This window comes from Amblyomma maculatum, chromosome 3, assembly GCF_055883805.1.
Source record: "Amblyomma maculatum isolate TAMU_Amacu chromosome 3, ASM5588380v1, whole genome shotgun sequence".
Classification (NCBI taxonomy): domain Eukaryota; kingdom Metazoa; phylum Arthropoda; class Arachnida; order Ixodida; family Ixodidae; genus Amblyomma; species Amblyomma maculatum.
In genome coordinates this window covers 16,173,221-16,200,130 of record NC_139346.1, presented here as the reverse complement: position 1 = coordinate 16,200,130, position 26,910 = coordinate 16,173,221, and the positions used below count along the sequence as shown (strand labels likewise).

Sequence of the window (26,910 nt, the reverse complement as noted above, 5' to 3'; positions counted from 1 at the left end):
AGAACGAGTGCAAAGGCGGACACGGAGAAGTGGCATACAGGAGCTAAGGTCAAGCCTACCATGTACATGTACAGGGCCAGCAAGTAGGTTATCTGCCGGGAATGACTATATGACAACTCCCTGGGCCGTGGGCAGCTGGCAGAACCCCGCTGTGGAGTGCTGCGGAGTCGGCTGTGGCGAGCGCGTTTCATGAACGATCACGACACAACTAGCACCATCTCTGGAGTGTCGGTAGAAACGATCAGCCACGTGATTTTGGACTCTCCAGTGATTTTGCCGACCTCCGAGATCCGAATGTTGTCAGCTGCCTTCGGATTTAAAGAGCCTGCGGGAGTGGAGCTATACAAGCTCCACTCCGGCAGCGCCAGTACTGCTTACCAAAAGTGGCCCACTTGGCGCTCATCGCAGCGAGAGGCCTCGACCCTGAAGGCCTACCGTACACACATTGAAAGTTTGAGAATAGGGTGAGGACGCTTTGACCCCAATGCCTCTTATCATTCGCTTTACCAGGTGTGACTGCTCTCCCATCGAGCGCCAGCTATCCTGAGGGAAACTTCGCAGGGAACCAGCTACCAGATGGTTCGATTGGTATTCCCTATACCCGGATCGAACGATCGATTTGCACGTCTGAATTGCTTCGGACCTCCACCAGAGTTTTTTCTGGCCTCGTCCTGCCCGGGCATAGTTCACCATCTTTCGGGTACCAACGTGGGCGCTCTAGCTCTGTCCCGGCGACAAGAGAGCGCCTGGGACGGGCCGTTGCTGCGCTCACACCCCTGTGCGGTGCGGGATCGCAACGCGGCTCACAAAGGGCATTCACGTTTCATTGCGCCATTGGGTTTCGAGAGACCAATTGACTCGCGCTCGTCTTATGGCTGGTTTAAAATGAACCGCTACCAACTCGCCCAGTCATCAACCTTGTTGAGCTGTACAAGCACTTCAAGTACACACGCGGGACTAAAACGCATTTTATTTGTTTTCTGCACAGTAAGTTGAAGAACACTCGATTGTAGAATATAATGTGCGTGCTCAACCATTCAGCAAAGCAGCGCCCAAGCGAGAAGGGAACGTCATGTCCGTTAACGAACTTCGCTGTCGTGTGCCGCTCACATCGGTGCCAAAACGCTGATTATGGAAACGAATTAAAATATTAGGCGCTACGATTTTGCCGTTATGATTGAGCTTTGGGGCATCGGGAAGGTGTAAAGAACCTGGAAGGCCGGCTGGAATTAGTGGTCTGGCGAACGTCACGGCACCCCTTTAATGTACCCAGATGATAGTTCCCTACGCTTTGTTGTTGACAATTTAAATTACATTGAAAATAAAAGCAACGAGGAGCTACGGAGAATTCGCTTATGGTTTAAAATATTTGATCAAATATTAATACAGACAAAACAAAATGCATGGGCTTTTACTTTAGAAAGACGCAGCTTAATTTTGATAAGGTGAATGTATTCTTGACAACTGCGGTGTTACAGCGAGGATCCTCAATTAAATATTGAGGGGTAACAGGTTTGATTTGTGGGGTTTAAAGTGCTAAAGCGACCTAGGCTATGAGAGACGCCATAATGGAGGACTCCCAAAATTTCGACCACTGGGATGCTTTAACATTTATAGACATCGCCCAGAAACATGGACGCCTTGCGAAAAGCGGCCGCGGAGGCCGGGATTCGATCCCGCATCCTTGGGTACACTAGTCGAGCGCCGTAACCACTACACCACCTTAGCGGGGTATTTAGGGATAATTTGTGATGCAGACATGAATCGGCAAATACATGTCTTTGAACTTAGTTTATGGATACCACATCTTACAGTGAATATTTTGGCTTAGCGGCGTTGATATTTTATATTTCGCTTTGGGCATAGTCAACTTAGCTACTGCATAGATCATGGGGAAGGACATATAACTTATCTGCCACTGTTAGCCGCATACAAAACAGGACATTAAAAATAATCATATTTTCAAATGGAACAGATGCCACTAAGCAAATGTTACGCCTGGGTCAATACATTGGTTTACAGGAAAGGAGCAATATCTTTCCACAGGTTTTTATTTATTGATAAAAGTACCCGCAGCACCTAAAGAGCATTTTGAAGAGGGCGGGGGGGGGGGGGGTCAATGGGAGGAAAACGTGTAATGGGGAAGATAAGCTTCGGGAGCAATATCACTACTACCGCACGGCATGGGATCTGGGATCGAGTTGTTGGCACAAAGCCTAGCATGGTCGCTTTTGCGAGGCCTCTTTCGGGTCGTCTTTGCTACAAGAAACCCCGTTACAATGTTTTGGAGTGTGCTGAGTCGACCCTTCTATCATCCTCGAGCTCCGCAGCCGTACCATTGCACCTAGTATGACAAGCAAAGTGAGCCAGGCGTCTGCTTGTTCGCCTACTCCCGTGGTTGGCGAAGGCGTGCTCCGACAGCTGGACCCGGCCAGTTTCAGCGGTACTGATGATGGAGGATTAGAATGACTCCTACGAGCGGTTAAGCGGCCGCAACCGATGTGACGAAGCCATGAAGCTGAACAACGTCGTTTTCTACCTCTTAGACGTTGCCAGCATGTGGTACTGTAACCTCGAAGCAGATTTCACCACCTAGCTGATCTGTATTTAAGCAGGCCTTGTCCGACATCTTGGGCCGGCCTGCTGTCCGAAAGCTGAGTGCCGAGCAGCGCCTACAGTTCAAACGTCAGCTGCACGGTGAATACTTAACAAGCTCTATAGAAGATGCTGTGTGCCTGTGCACCGATGTAGATGCGTCCATGCTGGAAGCGGATCGCATCAGGCACATTTTCAAAGGCGTCGAGGCAGACGCATTCCAGATGCCTGTCGCTCGCCCCCCCCCCCCCCCCCCAACACCATTCCCGAAATCTTCACGCTATGCCAGACCTACGATGAGCTCCGCAAACAGCGCAATCCAGCACAAGCACCATCCTTGCAAGTGAAACCTGAGTTATTCTTCAGCCTGGCTGTATCGGCGACCAGTATCTCGCTGCTTGACCAGATTAAGGACTTTGTTCAGGAGGAGGTCGCACGACAACTGTCCTTTCTTCATAGAGTTCAGGGCACTCTATCTAACTTGGCCCAAAACCTTCAGGCTGTGATCCAGGATAAAGTGGCAAAGTTACCAACCGTTCTTCAGCAGGCTCCTGTCGCACCGGCCGCCACGTACGCGACGTCCTCAGGCACCCCTGCCCCGACTCGGATATCATGTTCCACCCTCTTCCGCCGCCAGCAGCTTTCAATCCCCCTCGACCGACCTCTCTTCGTTCGAAACCTCGGCGTACTCGGGACAGTCTCCTGATTTGTTCCGAGTGCGGTGTCGCTGGACTTATTACGCGTTACTTTCGTCACCCCGTCATGCCGCTTTCTGATTACTCACAACCTTACTCCTACGCGCCTGCTGAGCACACGCCACGTCCCTCCTCTTCCGCCGACCTTGATTCTGCGGCCGACTGACCACCTGTTCACCGCCATTCTCCATCACCGAGGTGCTCGGTTTCACGCTGCATCGTACACCAATGCGCCTCGAGAAAACTCTGTTTCTGTTACCCTCACCTTCTTCAATGAGCTTGGTGTGCTACTCTACTAGCTTGGTGGTGCTGGGGATCGTTGCATATGTTGTATGATCGCGGCTGTTCTGGCGCCAGTCCCTCACTGTTCATAGGCACGGCTTTCGCAGCGGAAGATTGACTGCAGTGGCTGAGGGGCAAAACGCATCCGTCACGCATTGGTGTTCTGTGCTTGATCACCTCATACTGGTCTAAGTCATTTTCAAAAGCTAAGAAGATTTGGCTGAATTTCTAAAATAAGTTCCTGAAGTGAGATCGCTCAGGGCTTTGCGTTATTCCATAAGTGGAACTAATCTCAAGAATTGTCGTGCCAACGGGCCTGTAGCTGCCGCTGGTACGAGAGCTCCTGTCAGGCTATAGTGGGTGAGCCGGAGCTCTGGAAACGTACTAGTTACATTAATTGCGCCCCTGGTGGCTGTAAGGTGTAGGCGCCCACTATTCCCCGTATTTCCACCAAGGTGCTTTCAACTGCACATATTTTCGTTTTACTTGTATAGATTTTTCCTCACCTACCTTAGCGGCCTTATAGGCGTTTATGAATTGGGGTGGGGGGGCCTCAGTTCAGTGCCAATCGCCCTAATTGCCAGTCTTTTGTGTTGTACCTGCCCAGCTGAAAAACGGCAGTTTTACACTGCTCGTCTTCTTTAACCCTTTGCTTACCAAAATGCCAATCTGTTGTTCGGGCAGCAGGATTCTCCTATTACACTAGCAATTGATGTCATTGCCTTTACACGCAGAAAATGGTGTCATTAAAGGGGGCTCTCCGTGTCATATACGCCCGTCGCTGCAAGCGAGTATCCTACACGTTCCCCATGATTCCGGAGAAACTTTAAGTTACCGTTGGAATAATGCTCAGCCTAAATATTCCTTGTTCGAAATATTTACATCCATATAATGCGAATGTTTTGTAACAGCGAACAAATTCTTCAAGCAGTACAAATAACGTCTTACGTTAACGTCCGAGTAGCGCTAAGTGAGATTGGGAGTTTTTAAAGGAACAAAGCTGCGTCCTAAATTTCTCGTGGTTTTTCGTTTATCCAGCCGCTTACGTCCACCGGAAATATCTAAAGTTAAGGATGCATCTACACATTGTACCTCCCTCGGTAGCCAAGTGCCGATGCATAAATGCATCATAGGCTACGCCAGCGCTGCCCTGCGATCCCCGCTTTGTAATCTCGCGAAATGAATAAAGCTTTTTTTCGCTTAACGTTGATCCAGATGCGTTGTTTTAACGCTCCAAAGACATAGACGGATTTGTGAAATACATGCCTAATAGAGAAGGAAAAGCTCCAAAGAGCATGTCTGGCTTACAATTTGTCCAGAATGGCCTCTGGAATGGCGGGCCCCAGGTGAAAATGATGGCGGTGACAAGGTACTGGTAGCAAGTCAGGAAGAACAACACGGCTGTGTCCCAGTAGTCGTAGACATCTTCCTCCGGGTCATGATTCGGGTACTCGTACCTGCCGTGTAATCAATCACACCGTTTTATTGAGAATATCCTTGACTAAATTAAATTGTCAAAAAACAAGTTTGGGAAGTGTATCCTAGGTGATGTAAGGAAAACATCTTACATATGGGCATTAGAGTGAGAGACAGCTGTCACATATAATATTTATACTGAAATAGAAGTCCGAACTAAAGAAGTTTGCAGAAGACGACGAGGATGACGACAAGAATGAGGTGTATTGACCCAAGAATAAAGAAGATGAAGACGAAGTATTCGTTGAGGTGGTAAGAGATGATTGGTGAAGAAACGAAGACAATGACGACGACGACAATGAAGCCGTGTACCGATAGCGTATCGATAGCGCATGACGTGTACCAGGATAGCGTGGCACGGGGGGGGGGGGGGAGAACAGAGAAGTGGAGGTTCCGGCGGGCCAGGGACAGCTCGGCTAGAAGAAAGAAACGCCGGCAACTGCTCTGGTGATCTCGAGTTCTATGGCGTCGCACCAAAGATTTACTGCTTTTGCTGAGCTCGTTCCGGGGAATCAACTGCTGAAGCAACCACACGCTACGGCCAGGGGTGGCTCCAGTGCTGTTGCCACCCATACGGGTGGTGCCCCCAACGCCAACATCGCCAGCTTCGCCTCCACGGGCACTTGGATCGGGAGATCGCACAACGCCGTTAGCGATGCCAGCTCGATCATTTCGAATGCCACCTCGACACCTGCTACCTGAATGCCACTCACGGCACCCATGCAACGCTTCATCCGCACCGAAACGTGATACGAAGGCTAGTAGACTGGATGCTCCCGGGTCGTATCTTTTGGTAGTCTGTGTTTTGTGTTAGTTTTGTTAGTTAGATTGGTGTGCAGGTGTGTCGGTCGCGTAGGGCATAATAAATGTGCGTCTGTGTGGGTACACCTATCGCCTAGTCCATTTTTTCTGCCCGAGCGTTCTCCGGGATCTGTGACAGATTCAAGTGGCGAACCTGCCAGGATTCATTCCCAGGTTTCTTTTTGTTTTTTCCCGTAGCTTTCCGATCTCTCGACGGCAGAAAGTATGGATTTGGCAAAATCGTTAGAGCTGTCTTTTAAGCTACGTCTAAACAAGGAAGAGGCCATGCGTCTCTATGACGAGGAGGCAAAGATGAAGAGGAAGAAAAGGGTACAAGCACGCGTAGACGCTCGCGCGGCTGAAGAGCGGGAGGCTCAAGAGCTCGCGAGGCATTAGAACGGGAGGCTAAGAGAGTTCACGAGGAAAAGCAGGGGAGAATAGAACGTGGGAGGGAGTTTATTTTGTGGAAACAGGCTAATGCCGTGCGTGGGAGGATACGAGGAGATCACGGACGGTGATTGGCGTTATTTAGCGGGCATAGAATCTTCGAGACAGGCCAAAGTTTGTCTAAAAAAGCTCCTGGCGCGTTTTGATGACAAAAGAGATGATTTTAACGCACATCTGCAAAGATTCGAGCTGTTAGCTTTGGGAAAAGGCTGGGAGCGCAGTTAAAGGGACAGTAAAGAGAAAACTCAAGTTGGCTTGCATCGGTAGAATGCCAATTCCTGATTACAAAAAATTCACTCTTACTGAAATCAGAGCTGTTATAAGGTAGTAAAGACGTGAACAGAAATACAGGTATCGCCGCCACAGCCGAAGCTCGCAACTAATAATCACGTGAAGCTCTAGGGATCCTGTAGGCTGACAAATGCGAATTACGTTGTCCGTTTGAAGGCGGTCGCAGGTTTTGTCTCGAATATAATAACACGCTTTTATCATACGTAAACGACAGCAAAATACAACGTAAACGTTGCAAGGCAAATACAAAAATATACTTGGAGGCGCCACGCGCCCACTTCAGTTTCGGTTATGCTCCGGGTAGGCACTTCGTGCGTGCTCGCATAGTTTGAAGTTTGGACTTGCAGTGCCTGAATTACGAGCTTGTAGTAGCAGATGCGTCGGGCTAGTTCACATTTGAGCATTCCGAGGCGCGAGCGAGCGATCGAAATCCGCTGCGCCGACACGCTCCTTCGTTCACACTTCTGAGCCAACATATCGCCGCCGTCACCGCTTTGACTGCGAGCTCTCGTTAACCTTGACCTGACCGCTCGACTGCAGCTACGTACGCCACGAAAAGCATACATATGCTAAGTGCCGAAAGAAAAACGCATTATCATTCAATTGTACACTAAATCATGGCACATCTGAGCCACATACTGCGGCAACAAGGCCTTCAACGTGCTATTTGCAGGCATCGTAAACAAAAGGGGCGTACTTGCCGCTCATACCAAAGAGAGCGTCGATCTATTAAGTTGGCCGCCCAGCAAAAAAAGGCCCTCGGACAAAAAGCAGAAACTAAAAGTAACGAAGCACCACAAATACATTAAAAATGTAAACAAAAAATCCGAATGGTAGAAAACACCCCCACTAGCGAGATTCGAGCTCACTACTGCTTGCTCCACAACGTTCAGCGCTAACCACTCGGATACGCCGCGCTTTTTTTTCTTTATTGGCTGACTTTTGCAAGACAACACAAACACACACTAGACATTGATATACTGAGGCTGCCAGGGGCTGGCTTCGTCGTTCTAAAATTCCTTTAGATCTATCAAAGGTTCTACCTTTGGCAACAGTCAGGATTATCATCGACAAACTTCACAATCTCGATGAACCAATAGAGAGCCTCGCGGAAACAAAATTCGAGCAGGACGCGTCACGATCACAGTGATATCCTGCCATGCGTGAACGCCATATACTGTGGAAGCCCATTAGCAAGATTGAATCATATGGACCCCCTCCTCATTTTGCGTGGGTTACTACCGTATTCCGTAAAGATTAATGCGTAAATCTTACTTTATGGTTCTTTGAAGTATGTCCAAAAAATAAACCCCTTCCCAACAGTGAAAAAATACATGATCTATCGTTTCTGGCTGTTTACAAATTAAGCAATGTGCACCCATTGAAAGAAATCAACCTTTTTCTTGCAAAAACACTTTTACTGGCAAAGTTCCCGAGTGCAACTTAAAAAAGAAAGTTTTAGCCGCTGCCGGCACTCTCATTCTCTTTGCCCTCTTCAGTACATTCCTACCAGGGCCTCCCCTGTATATGGCCCTATATATGGGCTCCGGAAGAACAACGACGCAGAAATCTTTGTACAACTCTTTCTTTTTCACAGTTGATAATTATTCTTTTGAAAATCTAGCAGAAAGAAATCGCACACTTTGAACAACTTCTCTAAAGTAACCATAAATACCTGCCTTGTAACATTCGGTTGGCACAACAAAATCTGGCAGTGCACGTCCAGACAGTGAACAAAAATGGATCATGAACGCTGCGCCTCAGGGAGGTGGGAAATATTTCTGCATATTATGTCATGGCCGCATTTATAATGGAACATGTTTCGAGGTGCACAAGCCATTGCTGCCGGTCTAAAAATTACAACTTCTTGACCATCGGAGCATGCTGCCTGCTCTCAACTTGAAACTAATGTTTTGGATGCCTATGCACACTATATTGTGCACTGGAACCATTTTAACATGTGGAATTTCACAGCGCTGGCAAATTCAGGGGCTGCCGGCTCTTCGGTAATGCTCTGTTACCGTAGACGTAATTTTCGCTGAACACGGAGCTGTAGCAAAAAGCTTGGAGGAAAAACGTGCGACGAAGCTTCAAAACTGGAAAGTGCAGCAGCGAGGACACTATTTTGCTGGTAACTAAATCTTATTTGTATGTAACCATTTCGGGGAGCATTGCGATGACCGAGGGCTCAGTTTGTTTATACGCAGTGCAAGAATGAGCGCGAAGGCTTGAGAAACATGTAAAGTATTGTGCATTACAAGCGCTCTATGTTTTTTTTTCTTCCTTTATGAACCCATCGCTCAGTAAATTACTCTCTTCATCGTTTTATTTATTTCAGCTGTGGCCATCACTAATTGTGAGCACGCTGTTGCCATGTTGGCCCCTGAGGGATGCGACGCCGCGGGCCGCGCCGGCTCGCTAGCAATCACGGAGTCTCCGCTTACGTCATAGTGTGCGTCACTCAACTCCGACTACCTAGTCGGAGGGAACAGTTTGAATTTGACCGGCGGGAACAAGAAAAAATATCAACTTCTTATTGCAATATCTCAGCAATTATTCGATTTTTTGCTGCCGGATATGCGGCGATAGTGTATCCAAATATAGTATGAGAGGGCACGGCACCTGGACAATTGGCAACATGCCTAAGTCATCAATTCTGCTGTGACAGCTCCCGCCATGGATTTTTGCCGCAAGAATTTCAACCTGTGGTACGGATGAAACACCGTTTTTCTTCGAGGCACACCATGACGGCGATATCGACGATAACTTGTTCAAGGGGCGTTTTCCGTCGGTGGCAGTGACGTCACCAGTGGGTCGCCTATAAAAGGAACTGCGCGACATAGGAGCATTCAGAGGGCACAGCACCTAGACAATTGGCAACATGCCTAAACCATTAATTCTGCTGTTACAGGTTCGTTATTTGACTAATGTTCGAGACTTTAGGAGTGACAACCGTTTTCTGTTAGTTCTGCCGTGCCCTAGAAGATATTTGACTGTGTTGAGTGACTCTTGGTTTATGTTATTGTCTTTGTTGGTCTCCGATGATGTTGAGAAAACCCCGGGGCCCAAGACTGCTGAAACGCTGCAGTTAATTCTAGAAAACCAGGCCAAATCAGATGCTAAAATAGATAAACTGAGAACAGAAATGACCAACTGAATGTAAAATGCGATATGATGGCTGGATTTCTTGACATTGTTGAAGAAATGAACAAACGAATACAAAGTCTAGAGACCCTTGTTCGTCAACAGGCAGATAGGTTGACTGAATACGAGAGGAAAAGTAGAATTAATAATATTATGGTTTTTTGGTGTCAAAGAAGCAAAGGACGAATCTGATTCCGATCTGAGGGAAGCAGTGATTTAGAAGGTATTTAATGAAAAATTGGGCGTTCAGGAGAATACTATAGACAGAATTCATCGTATAGGCAAGGAAAAAGCTGGTAGCCATAGATCTGTCGTTATGCACTTTTTCGACTCTAGAGAAAGAGAGCTGATATTTAAGAACTGTGGGAAGTTGAAAGGTGGCCCGATAAGTGTAAGCCAATACTATGCGAAGGAAACGGTAGCAGTAAGAAAAAGCTATGGCAAAACAGTAAAACCGAAAGAGATAATCGAACAAAGGTACAACTGCTACAGGATAAACTTAAGATTAACAACACCATTTACGCGTGGGATCACGAACGACAGGAGCGTTGTGTGTACCAAACCCAGCCAGATAAGATAGGTCGACCTAAAGTTAACAATAAATCTTGTGGTCACAGTTCGCTATTATCGACCAAATCAAGTGACGATTGATGATCATAACGATTCGTCGCAAATATAGCTCTGAATTATTGTGTTCAAAACCCGCAGTGTAGCAAACAAAACAACTGATTTGGAACATTTGCTAATTTATGAGAAGCCTGACCTATTACTAATAACCGAGACCTGGTTACATGAGGGAATTGGTAACGATAGCATTTTTCCACCTCGGTACCACGTGTTTAGATGGGATAGAAATTCTAAAGGAGGGGGTGTGGCTATTGTCACGAAAAGCACAGTATCTGCAGTCGCTCTCAACTGGAGCCTTTCTGAAATGGTATGGTGCAAGGTTTCTTGTGGGAACATTGTGCATTTAGTAGGTATTGTGTGCAGGCTGCCTTCTATATCTCCTGAATTTTTGAATGAATTGCTTTTGTTTCTTAACTCTCATGTTAATGAGAACACCAGACTAATAATGGCTGGCGACTTCAATTTTCCAGACATTAATTGGGAAACTTTGTCAACCGGAAATGTAGAAATAAGCAGTGCAAATAAAATGATGGAAATTATGTTTACGCATAACCTTAAGCAAATAGTAAAGAATTTTACAAGGGTTACATCAAGATCGCAGTCATTGTTGGACTTGGTTTTATCCAGTAAAGTGGCAGACCACACTATTACTGTCGAGCCGTGGTTATCTGACCACAAGGTTACATGTTTAAATGTGCTGTTGAACACTCCAGTTTGAAAAAATCGTATGTTTTAATACGTGTCAAAGATGACAATCGTGCAGACGACACGTCTATCTTAGACGTCTTAGAAGCAAAATTAAATCAGTTTGCAAATGCATCACACCGTGAAAGTATAGAGGAATTGTGGCAACGCTTCAAGGGCATACTAAGATATTGCATTGAAAAATGTGTTCCTACTCGCTCAAAGAAATCGAAGCAGCTCAATCCTTGGATCACTAGAGAGATCATTCAGTTAAAGCGTAAGTTAAAAGGCTACGAAAGAAGAAAAATAGAGCGGCAGAACTTTCAAACACCAAACAGAAGCTCAAAACAGCGTTACTAGATTCGAAGAAAACGTACTTCAATACAACACTGGCTCACTTCCTCAAAAGCTCACCGCAAAGGTTCTGGCGATATTTATCAGCGAGGAAGAACGCAATCGACCAGGTAATGGATGGGGATGATGAAGTGACTGATAAAAATGATATTGCAAATATGTTTAACGATTTCTTCCAGTCGGTCTTTAGTAGAGATACAAATGACATTGAGAGTGACAATAGAGAACCCAAGCTCTAGTTTCGCCGCGCGATGGCAGCGCCGCATTCCTGGCATGGTGGCGAAATGTGAAACGATGGGACGTCGCCGGAGCAGACGCTCCGCAAGCTTCCTGTGCACGTGCGGCAATCGAGTTGCGCCTGGCGATTATTTGGCGGTACAAAAACGCTTCCGCTGATGCAAAACGGAGGTACTAAGTAGCATTGTGTCATGGGTAGCCACAATAGTAGGCGAAGCGCCAAAAGACGAGGCTCACGTGTGAAACTTTGCAGATTTCATTGGAAGCGTTTCCACAAGACCTGTTTTCCAACCGCATGACAGCATTCTGAGAAGTCTCGCGTTCTTTGTGGAAACGAAAAGGGCTAATTTTTCCTTTCTCCATAAACTCAAAAATGTTCGACAGTTGACAAAAACGTCTTAGAAAGGCATCAAAAGAGTACAATGGTTTAACACCATGTATACGAAGTGAAGTGGGTGGAGGATTATCCTGCTCTTCGCTCCGCGCGTGTCTTGCTTTGCCGATTTTCTGTGCTCTCTCCCTGCTTTGCGAGTGCTCTGAAAGCAACCAAATCAACAAATATCCAGCGTGCGACGTCCGCGATCGACAATGATGTGTGAATGTGCCCTACGACCAAGAAAATATCTAGGAACGAGGCCATTTTTTTGTGTGTGTGTGGGGGGGGGGGGGATGGAAAACATGCTTGGCTGAGCCGCTTTTACAGATTTCCGCAAATTGGCCAATAAATGAACCAACATTATTATTATTCATAACAAAAATACGTTGGAAGTGCAATACAAAAGCGATCCTAGTTATGGCTCGATTGACACTACTCGCACGGAGCACCCTATTCGCGTCACAGGTTTCGTAAATGCAAACCAAATATAAATGAAGCACAACCATTTAGTAAGAACCGAAATAAAGCCCGATTGTAGTACAAGCTTGGATTTCACCTTCCTTCCGAGCCAGCGAGCCGGTTATGTCGCGTGCAGCGCGCGGAGCACGCATGTGCTTGTGAGACTGCTAGCGTTCGTGCCTTTGAAGAAACATCTCCTTCGGACTATAGCTTATTCTTCTACTGCAAGATTTGCTTTAGTAACGTCGTAATAATAAAAACAAAATCGTATATAGATTCCATGCTACAGGCCAAAACGATAATCAACAAGCGCGCAGCTTTATTTCAGAGTACTGATAATACTTCCGCAGTTTTAAACATATTATACTGTAGCGGCTGCTCATCGGGAGTCTCTTGCGCGGACTCAAAGAAGTGGCCCCGTGGTGTTCGATGAGAAGAATCTGAAGTCGGCTGCTGTCACTCGGTGCTCTGGACCTGCTCTCCTGTGCCTGCTAGATCAACCCTGTATTAAAAACCAACCTTCTGTTTACGGGCCTAAACGGCTACGTGACAAGATACGACAATATAGTTACATAGCTGACTTACGTCGAGATAAACTTCCTACGTTTTCGCTAACGTGGGAAACGCATTCACAATCAATATTTACTCATCTCCGTCTGTCGTCTGCTCTACAGTGCAGACGTTAATAAAAATTTTCTCGCCTATAATTACGTTTCCTCAGTGGAAATACGCGGCAGGTTGCCCAATCATCAAGACAGAATGCAGGCGGCATGTCGCGATGCGTCTGCGGGGGCGCGTCAGGGCGAGTGCTTGTTCGAGAGAAAGCGCGCGGCGCACTTCGCGAAGGCAGCGAACCGAGCCGGCGGCGTCCCAGTGTGGGTTTTTCTGCCACAGATGGCGCTGCCCATCAGGAGTAGTTGGAGCCAGCAGACGATGTTGTGCTGCTAGCTGAGAGTCTGGAAGAATTGCAAACTCTAGTTAAGTATTGCGGAGACGAAGGGGACGCTCTGGGCTTCAGTTTCAGCGCCGTTAAGTCTGGTCTGATGATTTTCAAAGGCTCAACTGAACAGGGCCTTAAAATACAAGGCCTTGAAATACCTAGAGTAGCAGAATATAAATATCTGGGGGTATGGGTAAACCAAGGTTTGGCATACATTGGAAAGCACGAGCAATCACTTAAGGTCAAAGGGCGAAGGAATGGGATAATGAAGCATAAGGCATTGTGGGCATACAATAGGTATGAGGTTTTGAGGGGTATTTGGAAAGGAATTATGGTGCCCGGACTTACTTTCGAAAATGCGGTTTTGTGCCTAAACTCGGAGGTACAGTCGACATTAGAAACAAATCAGAGATCCGTTGGACGATTAGCACTAGGTGCCCACGGCAAAACTACAGATGAGGCGGTACAGGGAAATATGGGCTGGGCATCTTTCGAAGTACGGGAAGCTCAGAGTAAAATATTATATGAGGAACGCCTGAGGAAATTGGACAGTAACAGATGGACAGCTAAAGTATTTAAATACCTGTACCTAAAAAGCATTGACTCACAATGGAGGAAAAGAACTAGGAAACTAACTAGTCATTATGCTAGTAACAAGGACGGAGAAATAAAGAGCATTAAGCAACAGGTGAAAAACACAGAAGGTAAAAATTGGATAAATTCGATGGAAAAGAAACAGAGTGTGGAATTATACCGAAAGTGGAAAATGCACATCATGAAGGAAAATTTCTTTGATAACTCAAGAGGCAGTGCCCTACTTTTTGAAGCTAGATAAGGGTGCCTTAGAACACGCAGCTACAAAAAGAAATTTAACAATGGAGATGACGCATGTGCTGTATGTGGAAACTCCAGTGAAACAATTGACCATATTACACTCGAATGTAATGGTATCCATCCGGAAGTTGATGCAGGCGCAATCACTGTTTCTGAAGCTCTGGGGTTTAGAGATAACAGTGGCCGGGTGAATAAACCGGCGGTGGAAACTAGCAAAAACGACTGGAAGATTGATGGCTTAAACGCAGAGAAGTGACATAATGTTAGTAATGTAGGAACAAAATTTAATAAATAGAATGATGGATTAGTTAACCAATCTAAATCAATAATTAAGATATAGGGAGAAAAATGAGCATGATAGCTACTGCTACCACCCCGTTTCAAAGGGGACGCTCCTATATTCCATCCATCCATCCAGTTGACACAGTTGACAGCTGACAGCCGTGGGGCGCGGACGCGTGTTCCATCGCTCCTCCGATTGCACGTGGCTACCGGAAACGGACGGACTGGCGACAGCGGGAGCTTCCGAAGCGTCAAATAGGTCAGTTCTTTCTTTTATTAACTTTATTTCGTTTTCAGCTAGTTAGGTTAGGTGCAGCCAAAAGAATAGATTTTAGCTCTTTGTCCTAGCGGCCTGGTTTTTCGTGCCGGCAGCTAGGTTTTCTTGGCGCTCATTATTTAGCTATCTTGTTTAGATAAATTTTTTTTTCTAGGCTATTGGCATTCGCAGAATTGGTTTTTAACGCGTGTTTGCTAGTCGTTTCTTGTGTCTTCTTTTGGCAATTTGTATATTCTGAGAATTCGTAATACATATAGTTCAGTCTATGAGCGCTTAAGATGTACAATCAAAAGAAGGTAAAGTGTACTCAATGTGAGGCGCAGGTTAATCTCAAGAAACGCGTTTTGACTCTGTAGGTCAAGCGGAAAGCAGCGACTTTTTGTGTCGGTGTTGCATACTGAGTGCGCGTCTAGGTAGATTTGATCAAGAAAGGGGCAGTTTAGTGTCTCGTGTGGATGATTTAGAAAATGAAGTAAGTTTGTTAAGAACGGAAAATCAGAAACTGCTTGGACAGCTTACTGAAACTGAAAAAAAAAAGAGGCCGACTTTATCCTTAGAACCAACGAGGATGAACATTCCAATGCGGGCCACGTGGTAGGGGCCAGCACTGGCATGGAAGGCATAAGCAAACTAGGTCAGGCGGATCCGAACCGTCAGAGTTATTTAGAAGCAGCTAAGACGCCGGAAAAAAAGGAGCAAGTAAGGAAGAATGAGAATCCCAGAGATAAGGACACAGATAACCGAAAGCAGGAGCCAACAGTTGGGAGAGGGAGAGAGAAGGCCCAGGTGCTTATCACCGGAGATTGTAACATGAACAGGTGCAAGCGAGATATCTTGGAACATGCAAGGGGTGATAAGAGAGTGTTGGTTGGAGCCTTCCCGGGGAGAACAATGAGGGCAGTGCTAAAAGAGAGTAAAAATAGGCTGTTGAAGAATTCCGCAGAGCGCAGTATGGTAATAGTAGCCGCGGGGCTAAACGATGTCCTAAATGGTGACGCTGCAGGAGTGGTGGAAAGTTTAGCTAAAGGAGTTGACGAGATCAGGGAGATAGCACAGCAGACGCAGATAGTTGTATGCACAGTACCAGAGGTGCTAGGATTGAACGGAAAGATGGAAAAGGACGTGGTGACAGTTCACCAGGACATAAGAAAGTTAAGCCTGGAGAAGTGTTTCGAAGTGGTTGAGGTAAACAGGGAGGTACATAAAGCAGGTTTTGGTAGGGCTTTTCAGCGAGATGGCATTCATTTTAACAGAAGGGTTGAAGCAGAGATCGGCTGGCGCCTGGCAGGCAGGGCTGTAGCTTTTTTAGGGGGTCCGCGAGGACTCCGTACACAGACGTAGTTAGAAGTGAAGCAGAAGAAAGTGTAATAATGGAGGCAGAGCCCCAAAATGGCAAAGAGTAGGTCGAGAAAGAAAAGTACAAAAAAGAAATTTAACACTAGGATCAGCTACATAAACATGCAAGGAGGTAGAAAAAGAGCGAAATGGCTAGAGATAGAACAGCAGTCGAAGGATGACAAAATAGGTGTGTACGCTCTTTGCGATACTCATCTCAGGGATCTAGAAGATCCGCCGTTTATAGAAGGCTGCGTCTGGGAAGGGTGCAACAGAACGAGAACGGAAAAAAAGGGTGGAGGGGTAGGTATGTTGATACATCAGGGAACAAATTGGCAAAGAATTAAATCATCTTGTAAAGGCATATCTGGGTTTCAGGAACAATTGCCGGCATAAGGACATGGCTAGGGGTAGTTTATTTAGGAACAGGACATCAATGCAGGCAAGAAAACAGGGATCTTGTTGAATGTCTCAGTGGCGATATAAGCCAGTTTGGGAACGGGGCATATATTATTCTACTGGGGAACATGAACGGCCACATCGACGATCTGGATGGATACACGGATTGTAACGGCAAGCTAATGCTAGATTTCTGTGAGCGACACGATCTAGTTATAGTAAATAGAGAAACAAAATGGGAAGGCCAAATCACGTGGGAATTCCGCAACAGGCAGACGACCATTGACTATTGTCTAATGTCGCAGGAAATTTATAGCAAGGTCACAAAAATGGAAATAGACGAAGAAGGGGAGTGTAGTCTGGGAAGTGATCATAAACGTATTAGTCTGCAGATGGGGCCCTTTATCAAAAGAGAAATGGAACTTAGACAAAACGTAAACGCAAAATTAAACGACAATCGAATAGCGCAGATAGCCGCAGACATAGAGGAAACAATAGAGAAAAGCCCCATGGAAGACTGAGATTATGAACAGGTAGAACTACTCATAAGGAGGAAAATTCAGGAGGTTAAAGTAGCAAACCGCTGGAATGGAAAGAGGAAGCCACGGAGCTGGTGGAATAAGGAAATCATGGAAGCTATTGAACAACGACGGGCTGCTTCAAGGGAACACCGAATGGCAAAGAAAGCACAGGTATCTCAGGAGGAAATCGACCAAAAATGGGAATCATATCGACAAAAGAAACGTCAGGTGCAGGCCCTCGTCCAAAGTAAAATAAGACAGTCCACCAATCGCTGGATGGCTGATATACACGATGCCTCTAGAGGCGGAGCAAGAAAATTCTGGAACAATATAAGCTGGCTAGGGAAGAAGAATCAAAGAAAGCAGGATCGGATTCAAGATAACGAGGGAAATTGTTTAAAGGGAGATAACGCAGTGAACTACATTACATCAGTTATAGCCGAGTCATTTAAGAGCGACGATAGGGTAATCTCCGCAAATCAGGAAGCAACAAAAGGTAGCAGAATACAAAGCAGCTTAGAAATGACCAATCTAAACTGGAAAAAGGCAGAAAAAAATATTCCTAAAACACATCTACAGGAATAGATGGAATTCCGATCAAGCTGATTAATGAACTCGGTCCAAAAAGTAAGGAAACGTTGTTAAAAGCTCTGGAAACAGTCATAACGAATAAGCAAATTCCGGACAGCTGGCGGCAGAGTAAAATGAATTTGATTTATAAAGGGAAAGGAGACAGGATGCACATAAAATCCTACAGGCCGATTACCATAACATCTGTTATGTACAGGTTAGCCGTGCAGGCGGTGAAATTAAAGGTGCAAGCATGGGTTGAAAGTAACAAGATACTCGGAGAACTTCAGAACGGCTTTAGAAATGTTAGGCGCTTAGATGATAGCCTGTTCGTGCTTACCCAATGCATCGAAATATCTAGAGTGCACAATAGACCTTTGTATTTGGCCTTCCTAGACATAAACGGGGCGTACGACAACGTAAGCAGGGAACTCCCGTGGAACATATTAAAAGGAGGTATCGGTTATGAGATAATAGAGTTCCTACAGGAAATATACCAGGATAACAAGGTAGAAATTACGTGAGAAGGGATAAGAAGTACGGAGGATGTCAAAGTATGCAAAGGATTAAGACAAGGCTGTCCTCTATCACCGGTGCTGTTCATGCTTTATATGATAAACCTGGAACGGAGGATACAAGACAATAACCTAGGTTTTACCCTGTCATATAGATTAGGTGGAAAGGCGGTAGAGCAGCGCCTCCCCGGTTTGATGTATGCAGACGATATTGTGCTGCTAGCTGAGAGTCTGGAAGAATTGCAAACTCTAGTTAAGTATTGCGGAGACGAAGGGGACGCTCTAGGCTTCAGTTTCAGCGCAGCTAAGTCGGGTTTGATGATTTTCAACGGCTCAACTGATCAGGGTCTTAAAATACAAGGCCTTGAAATACCTTTAGTAGCAGAATATAAATATCTGGGGGTATGGGTAAACGAAGGATTGGCATACATTGGAAAGCATGAGCAATCACTTAAGGCCAAAGGGCGAAGGAATGCCGGGATAATGAAGCATAAGGCATTGCGGGGATACAATAGGTATGAGGTTTAGAGGGGTATTTGGAAAGGAATTATGGTGCCCGGACTTACTTTCGGAAATGCGGTTTTGTGCCTAAAATCAGAGGTACAGTCGACATTAGAAACAAATCAGAGATCTGTTGGACGATTAGCACTAGGTGCCCACGGCAAAACTACAAATGAGGGGGTACAGGGAGATATAGGCTGGGCATCTTTCGAAGTGCGGGAAGCTCAGAGTAAAATATTATATGAGGAACGCCTGAGGAAATTGGACAGTAACAGATGGGCGGCTAAAGTATTTAAATACCTGTACCTAAAAAGCGTTGACTCACAATGGAGGAAAAGAACTAGGAAACTAACTAGTAAGTATGCTAGTAACAAGGACGGAGAAATAAAGAGCATTAAGCAACAGGTGAAAAATACAGAAGGTAAAAATTGGATAAATTCGATGGCAAAGAAACAGAGTGTGGAATTATACCGAAAGTGGAAAATGCAGATCAGGAAGGAAGATTCCTTTGATAACTCAAGAGGCAGTGCCCTACTTTTTGAAGCTAGATCTGGGTGCCTTAGAACACGCAGCTACAAAAAGAAATTTAACAATGGAGATGACGCATGTGCTGTATGTGGAAACTCCAGTGAAACAATTGCCCATATTATACTCGAATGTAATGGTATCCATTCGGAAGTTGGTGCAGGCGCAATCACTGTTCCTGAAGCTCTGGGGTTTAGAGATACCAGTGGCCGGGTGAATAAACCGGCTGTGGAAACTAGCAATAAACTTCTGGAAGATTGGTGGCTTAAAAGCAGAGAAGTGACATAATGTTAGTAATGTACGAACAAAATTTAATAAATAGAATGGTGGTTTGGTTAACCATTCTAAATCAATAACTAAGATATAGGGAGAAAAATGAGCATGATAGCTACTGCTACCACCCCGTTTCAAAGGGGACGCTCCTATATTCCATCCACCCATTCCATCCATCCATCGCAGCGCCCCCCAACGATGCTTTGGGAGCCTATACTACAATTTGCACGTTGCCATACTCGATGCACGACATTCGCATCAATAGGGAGGGCATTTGTCAGCAGCTGCTGTCTCTGGACCCAAAGAAATCGTGCGGCCCTGATGAAATACCGGCGCAATTCCTTAAACGGTATGCTGAGTGGTTGTGCTATTACTTCCAAACTTTATTTGAAATACCATTGCGGGATCATTTTTTACCTAATGACTGGCGCAGCGCAATAGTATTTCTGGTTTTTAAAGGCGGTCCTCAACTTCTTGTAAAGAACTATAAACCGGCTTCCCTTCCTTACGTTGCAAGGTTTTTGAACACATAGTAGCTAAACACATCCTTCAGTTTTTGGAAATTAACGACCTTTTGTGTCCGTTCCAGCATGGTTTTCGGACTGGCCTTTCGACGGTGACGCAGCTGATTGAAACATCGATAAAGTTTCCCATCATAAACTTTTTAAACTGCGCAGATTAGGAACCAGTGAAAATATAGTACTATGGATTCAGGCGTATCTAGGCAATCGCTGTCAAGCAGGTAAGGGTGAAGTTCTGTCGGGGGTGCCACAGGGTTCCGTTTTGGGTCCGCGTTTGTTTTTGTTATATATGAATGATATTTCTGCTATCATTGAATCGCCTTTCAAAATAAAACTTTTTGCTCATGACTGTTTAATTTACTCTCCCGTGGCTTCCCCCGAAGATCGGATGAATATAAATAGGTGTCTTCAGTCGTTAAACTCGTGGTGCCTGAAGTGGGGCATGGAAATAAATTACCAAAAATCTACTTACATGCATGTAACAAGGAAGCAGAATGTTATGCCGATTCAATATAATATCGGTGAAAATTCTTTAAATGAGGTAAAGTGTTTTAGATACTTGGGAGTGACACTAACACATAATCTGTGTCGGCGCACCCATATTGAAAATATTTATTTAAAAGCTTATCAGAAGCTTTGTTTCCTGCGGAGGAATTTGCCGAATGCGACTCGAGAAATTAAATTGATTGCGTACAAGACATTCGTGCGGCCAATCATGGAGTACGCAAGTGTAGTGTGGAGTCCCCATCAAAAGGGTTTAAAACGAAAACTGGAAAGATTGCAAAGCATTTCGGCACGTTTTATGTGTCCTAAATACCGGCGCACTGACTAAGTCACAGAAATGCTAAAACAGTGCCAGTTAGAATCACTAGAAATGAGAAGAACAAAGCAGAAATTGAAACTTTTTTTTTTTCATGATGAACGATAAAGTAAAAGGTAATAAACAACACTATGTTACACGTCCTCTGTAGCGTTTCCCACGAAAAAATCCCGGTAAGGTATTGCAACCTATTATTGCACATACTGATGTATATCGCTACTCCTTTTCTCCCGATGCAGTAGAAATCTGGAACCAACTGCCAAGCGAAGTTGGGGACCAAACAGAAGTAGAAAAATTTGAGATAGGTGTTAACACGTTCTTGGAGCATTACAGTGAAAATCTATAATTCTGTTGTATAGAGTGTATTCGCACCGCTAAACCTGAGGATACTGAAACCGTTAAGCAGTTTTCCTGCAGGTTGACTATTTAGACAGGTACGTGGCTTGATATGTCGAACAGAGATTACAGTTTTGAGGGGGTATGTGAAGAGTGACAGAGTAGTTTTTACTATGTTGGAGTCCAAAGCTAGCGCTGTTCCAGAAAGAAAGTTGTGTTCATTGGAAGAGTTTGCCGACACTGCAGATCAATTCCTCGAGGCTCAAGGACCAAGAATTGTACGACAAAGGAAGAAGCTCAAAATTCCTGAAAGACAGATACAACAAAACCAGGAGCCTATGGTGGTCCATTTAAGGCGCCAGTAAGGTGTTGCCTCTGTGGCAAGGTGGGACACCGTGCAGTTGACTGTCGGTCTAGTAGCGTTGCCCAAAAGACACAGGTTGTGTGTGAAGGTTGCAAGAGGGATGGACCTACTGTGGATGAATGTCGACATAAAACGCAGGACCGAGCTGAATGTTTGGTCGACTCTCGGGTAGAACTTGTCGCACCACCTGAAGTACCACAGCTAAAAGGAGAACAAACGCCGCCGGAAAATGAGGCGGTGAGTGGAACACCCAAGTAAGTCGAAAGCAGCAATGCCGGTGGTTGTTTGGCAAATAGGGGACCGTGCCGAAGTGGGGCTTAGAGACAGCGGAACCAACACAGTTTTGATTTTGAGAATCCTGGTGAAGGACGAGGATCTTACAGGGGAAGCGCCGGCCGTCACTCTTGTAGACAGCACGGTCAGGTGCCTTCCTGAAGCCAAGATTCTACTGTCCGCACGATATTATACACGACAGGTAGTAGCAAAATGCGTAGACCTCGAGATCACCGAAGCAGTAGCCGGCGTTGCTCTTTCAGCAGAGGTGTCCGTGACCCGCTGCAACCTCCACTTATGCGTTCTCCCCCTACCCCCAGTGCCACGATATCCCTTGCGCTTTTATAACTTCGCATTGGTACACGTAACACTTCTCGTCGTCGTCATCGTCTTCTCTTCTCCACCAATCACAAATATTGCACCAGGCATCAGGGACACTTTCACACTCCGGGCACTGCCCAGAAATATGGACCCTGTCAATCATAACGGCAGACGAAATACCAGAGCCCTTGACAAGTAACTGAACACACGCAAAAAAAAAAAAAACATTTTGTGATGTACGTCGACACAGCGAGGTACAAAGGCAGATAGGCGAGCGCAGCCGCGGTCACTGAGTCACGAGTCAAGCTCATATACGGAACACGCATACGGACCAAATGCATCCGCACAGCGGAAGAGGAAGCCCTAGCAATCTTGGAAGCAAACCGCAGAGAACACAGTTACTGGATAGTTTTGGACTCGCAAGCCGCCTGTCGAGCCTTCCAAAACAACAGGATTCATCGCATAGCAAACAAGTTCCTAGCCGGCCGGCCAGACAAAACAGACAACAGTAGGCAACACATGATTGTTTGGGTCCCCGACGCTGGGATGGAGGGTAACATTAGAGTAGATGTCGTCTTCCGAGGTTTTACTCGCGGTGGAGCTATCGGTAGAGCCTTTAACAACACCGGAAACATACGGGGAAACAATACGAGCGTGTAGGGAGAGGCTTAGAAAGTACGCACTTCCATATGACGCACTAAGCCGAGAACAAGCCACTACACTTAGGCGCCTACAAACAAACACATATTCGAACAGAGCCCTGTACCACTAGATATGGTAACACAATACAAAAGCGAATGTGTCTGGTGCGGAGACACTGATTCATTATACCATACAACATGGGGATGTAGGGAAAGCCCCATAAAGCCTAAAAATAGATATCCCTAGTCCTGAACAGTGGGAGGACCTTCTAGCCGACTCGGACGCACAGAATCAGCTCATGCTGGTGCAGCGGGTCAGAGCCACTGTTGAGGCTAACGGACGCCTGGACAGAGTACTGCCGACTGCTGCTCTTTCCTAACCCACAACCTCTAACCCCAATTTTTCACAATAAAGTTTATCAATCAATCAATCCATCAATCATCTCTTACCACCTCACCAAACACTTCATCTTCTTTATTTTTGGGTTAATACGCGTAATGCTCATCGTCATGCTCGTCGTCTCCTCCACACCTCTTTAGTTCATACCCCTATTTCAATTGAGGGTAAACAGCGCAAAAAAGACGAGGACGAACGAAGTACACAAACGAGCGCTGACTTTCAACTCGCTTTACTGCTTGTCCTGCGAAAATATATACATGGAACAAACACAAAAGAAAACGTGAAGACACTGATAACCAAAGATACATAATATCTCCAGCTGCGGATGAAAACAGCGGCGTCATTGCCTTGCATTCAGAAACCTCATTTCCTTCGCTGTTAGAGCCACCGAAGCACTACTAACACAATCATCATCTATCTTCGCGATTTCAACGGCTTCCAGAATTTCACGGGTTAGCTGACTGCGGTGTTTCTTTATCACTCTCGTTTGTTCAAATTGTGGCGCGCAATTATCACAATCCCTGCAGTGAATGCCAAGGTGCCCTTTCACTGCTTCGTGCACATTGTAATGGTGTTCTTTGAGGCGTTCATTGAGGCAACGTCCCGTCTGACCGATATATTGCTTACCGCAAGACAGCGGAATAGTATAAACAACACTTTCCTGACAGGGCACAAATTGTTTTTTGTGTCTAACTGAGCAACGTTGTGCAACGAACGCGGCGTTGTTAACTTTCTTGCAAATCATCCCCAGCTTGCTGGGTGCCGAAAGGGCGACTCTGATATTAAATCGGCTTCCTATTTTCTTCAACTTGTGTGAAATCCCGTGAATATATGGAACCACTGTAACTTTTTCTTTTTTCTGAACGGTCAAAGGTGGAGCCTCGTCCTCGTTCCTTTTCTTCGACCTTAGGCCCTAAAGAATTGATTCTGCTGTTGTGACAAGCAGCTGCTTGGGATACCTGGCATTCACTAGACGTTGGGTTTGATACTCGAAGCTGTCTTTCATGGAGTGGAAGCATGACTTTTAAGTGCATTGATATAACAGGACTTGACAACAGCTCTTTTTACTAGTATTGAATGAGATGATGCAAATGGAGGTAATGGTTTACTGTTTCATGGTTCGTACATCCAGCATGTATGACTAGGCGAAAAGGACAGCTTGAGGTCAAGAAATCTGATCGTGTTATCTTTAGGAAACTCACAGGTTAACATCCGCGGATAAATGCACTCTTCAAAAATAGATGTAATGTCTGGCGTAATTCTCTCAAAGTCATTAACGTTAGTGTCGATCAGGACAAGAAAATCATCAACGAAATGGAAGCACGGCACAACCTTCGACCCTTCCAAACGATTTCTCAACTTTCTGCCTTTTCGCGCTAAAAGATCACTTAGCACTGGTGCAATACATGAGCCAATGCATACCCCTTGTTTTTGCAAGTAGGTTTCGTTATTCCAGGTGGCAAAGGTGGAAGTCAGATACGTTAGTAATAATTCTAAAAAACCTGCCACAGACAGGCCTGTCTCGTTCTGGAACGACAAGACACCTTGACGGTCAATACAGTCTTCTATGCACGAAAGGAGCTCGTCATGCGGTAGCGAGTAGTACAAATCTTTCACGTCAAACGAGCAAGCCATTAGACCTTTGTTCTTATGCACTTCAAAAGATTTTTAACACATGCTCCGAATTCTTTACCTGGAAAGGGTCGTCTAAGGTTAATGAATCTAAGATTTTCTTTAAATAAGTTGCCACTGAGCTTTGCCACGCGCCTTTTTCGGAAACAATTACTCGAAATGGGCAGTCAGGTTTATGGGTCTTAGCGCTAAAGAATAACTGTAAACTAAGACCTTTACTATTACTAAGTGAACATCTTAGAGATTCAAGGTTAAGTTTCTTACAAACTTTCTTTGCATTTTTAATGGGATTGAAACATTAGAGGATAGCTTCTCGGCCTTTGTGTTGTTTATACTATTCCGCTTTCTTGCGGTAAACAATATATCGGTCAGACGGGACGTTGCCTCAATGAACGCCTCAAAGAACGTCATTACAATGTGCACGAAGCAGTGAAAGGGCACCTTGGCATTCACTGCAGGGATTGTGATAATTGCACACCACAATTTGAACAAACGAGAGTGATAAACACCGCAATCAGCTAACCTGTGAAATTCTGGAAGCCGTTGAAATCGCGAAGATAGAGGATGATTGTGTTAGTAGTGCTTCGGTGGCTCTAACAGCGAAGGAAATGAGGTTTCTGAATGCAAGGCAATGACGCCGCTGTTGTCATCCGCAGCTGGAGATATTATGTATCTTTGGTTACCAGTGTCTTCACGTTTTCTTTTTTGTTTGCTCCATGTATATATTTTCGCGGGACAAGCAGTAAAGCGAGTTGAAAGCCAGCGCTCGTTTGTGCACTTCGTTCGTCCTCGTCTTTTTTGCGCTGTTTACCCTCAATGGATTACCAACTTGCCCAAGCGTCTGTTTTAGCCCTATTTCAAACTTCCTATTATATATGCCAACCAATCTACGATCTCATCTTGCGAAACATTACGGGCGCAAGAAGTGTCGAGGAACCCGATTCTGAGTGGAGGATGCTCAACGTTGAGGAGCACTTTAAAGTGGAAAGGCCCACAGCAGCTCAGGTGGCTGATCGGGCAGTCGGTTTCTAGTCGGCAGTAAAGACGAAAGCTCAAGTGACAGCCCGAGCAACGCAGCGTTCGCTTTCTACTGCCTTTACGATGTGTTTGAGCGTAAAAACGGGTAAAATTGCACCTAGGCAAATAGAAGACCCGAGCTTGAAAGCTTGCTTCGAAAGAGTTGGGGAGAAGGTGAAAAGAAACAGGAGTCATACGTCATTCTAATATGAGTTTGAATTCATGGAATACAGTGAATGAATATTTAGCTTGGGAAGGCGGGTTCAACACATAGTGTTACCAAAAGATATGGGAGAGACGATGTTCCGCTTAGGACATGACGCCATTATTGCTGGACACCACGGTGTTCAGAAAACGGTGTCTACAATCACCGAGGATTTCTTCTGTCTAGGTGTCCAGAATTACTTTAAAGGTTGTGTTCGCTCACATGACGTGTGCCAGCACACAGTTCCAAAGGGAAAAGTTGATTCTGTACCTTTGGGCAAGATTATAGCCATCGACCTACCGCTTTAAAGAGTGGCTATTGACACTGTGGGGCCATTCTCTCCAGTATCCGATAGAGGCAAAAAATATGAGCTCACCGTGGTCGACGTTGCCACTCGTTATCCTGACGCTCTTCCACTGAAGACTATTGACAGTGAGCTCACCATGGTCGACGTCGCCACTCGTTAGCCTGACGCTATTCCATTGAAGACTATTGACAGTATCCAAGTGGAGGAGGGTCTTGTGGAGATGTTCTCGCGTTATGGGTTCCTGAGGGAAATTTTGAGTGACAGGGGCTCAAAATTCACGTCGGAACAAATAAAAGAGATTAACCATCTTTTGGCAGTAAGAGAGTTACTAAAAGCATCCTACCATCCCATGTGTAATGGGCTTTTAGGGCGGTTCAAAGGCCCCCTCAAAAATTTGATCAGGAAAATGGGCTAGGACAGACCTACTGATTGCGATAGATACCTACCCGCTCTTTTGTTCGCTTACCGCGAAGTACTGCAAAAGAGTCTTGGTTTCTCGCCGCCCTTCGGGATGCTTTATGGGAGAACAGTTAGAGAACCACTTATAATACTCAAGGAGCTATGGATTATTAAAGAGGTTGCGTCAGATCTCAAGACAACATATGCATATGTTCTTCAGTTGCGGGGCAACTT

General features: G+C 45.5%; 1 protein-coding gene and 1 pseudogene across 1 annotated transcript in view; one reads left to right on the top strand and one right to left on the bottom strand.

The window, feature by feature from the left end:
* The window catches only part of LOC146194269 (polyamine-transporting ATPase 13A3-like), an 813,351-nt gene that overhangs the window by 94,646 nt on the left and 691,795 nt on the right, over positions 1-26,910 (bottom strand). The window contains exon 30 of the mRNA XM_084596520.1: positions 4,881-5,029. Within this exon, the coding sequence (XP_084452646.1) occupies positions 4,881-5,029 (149 nt within the window). The remainder of the gene's footprint in view (positions 1-4,880; positions 5,030-26,910) is intronic.
* On the top strand, positions 6,075-26,437 carry LOC146194271 (uncharacterized; annotated as a pseudogene).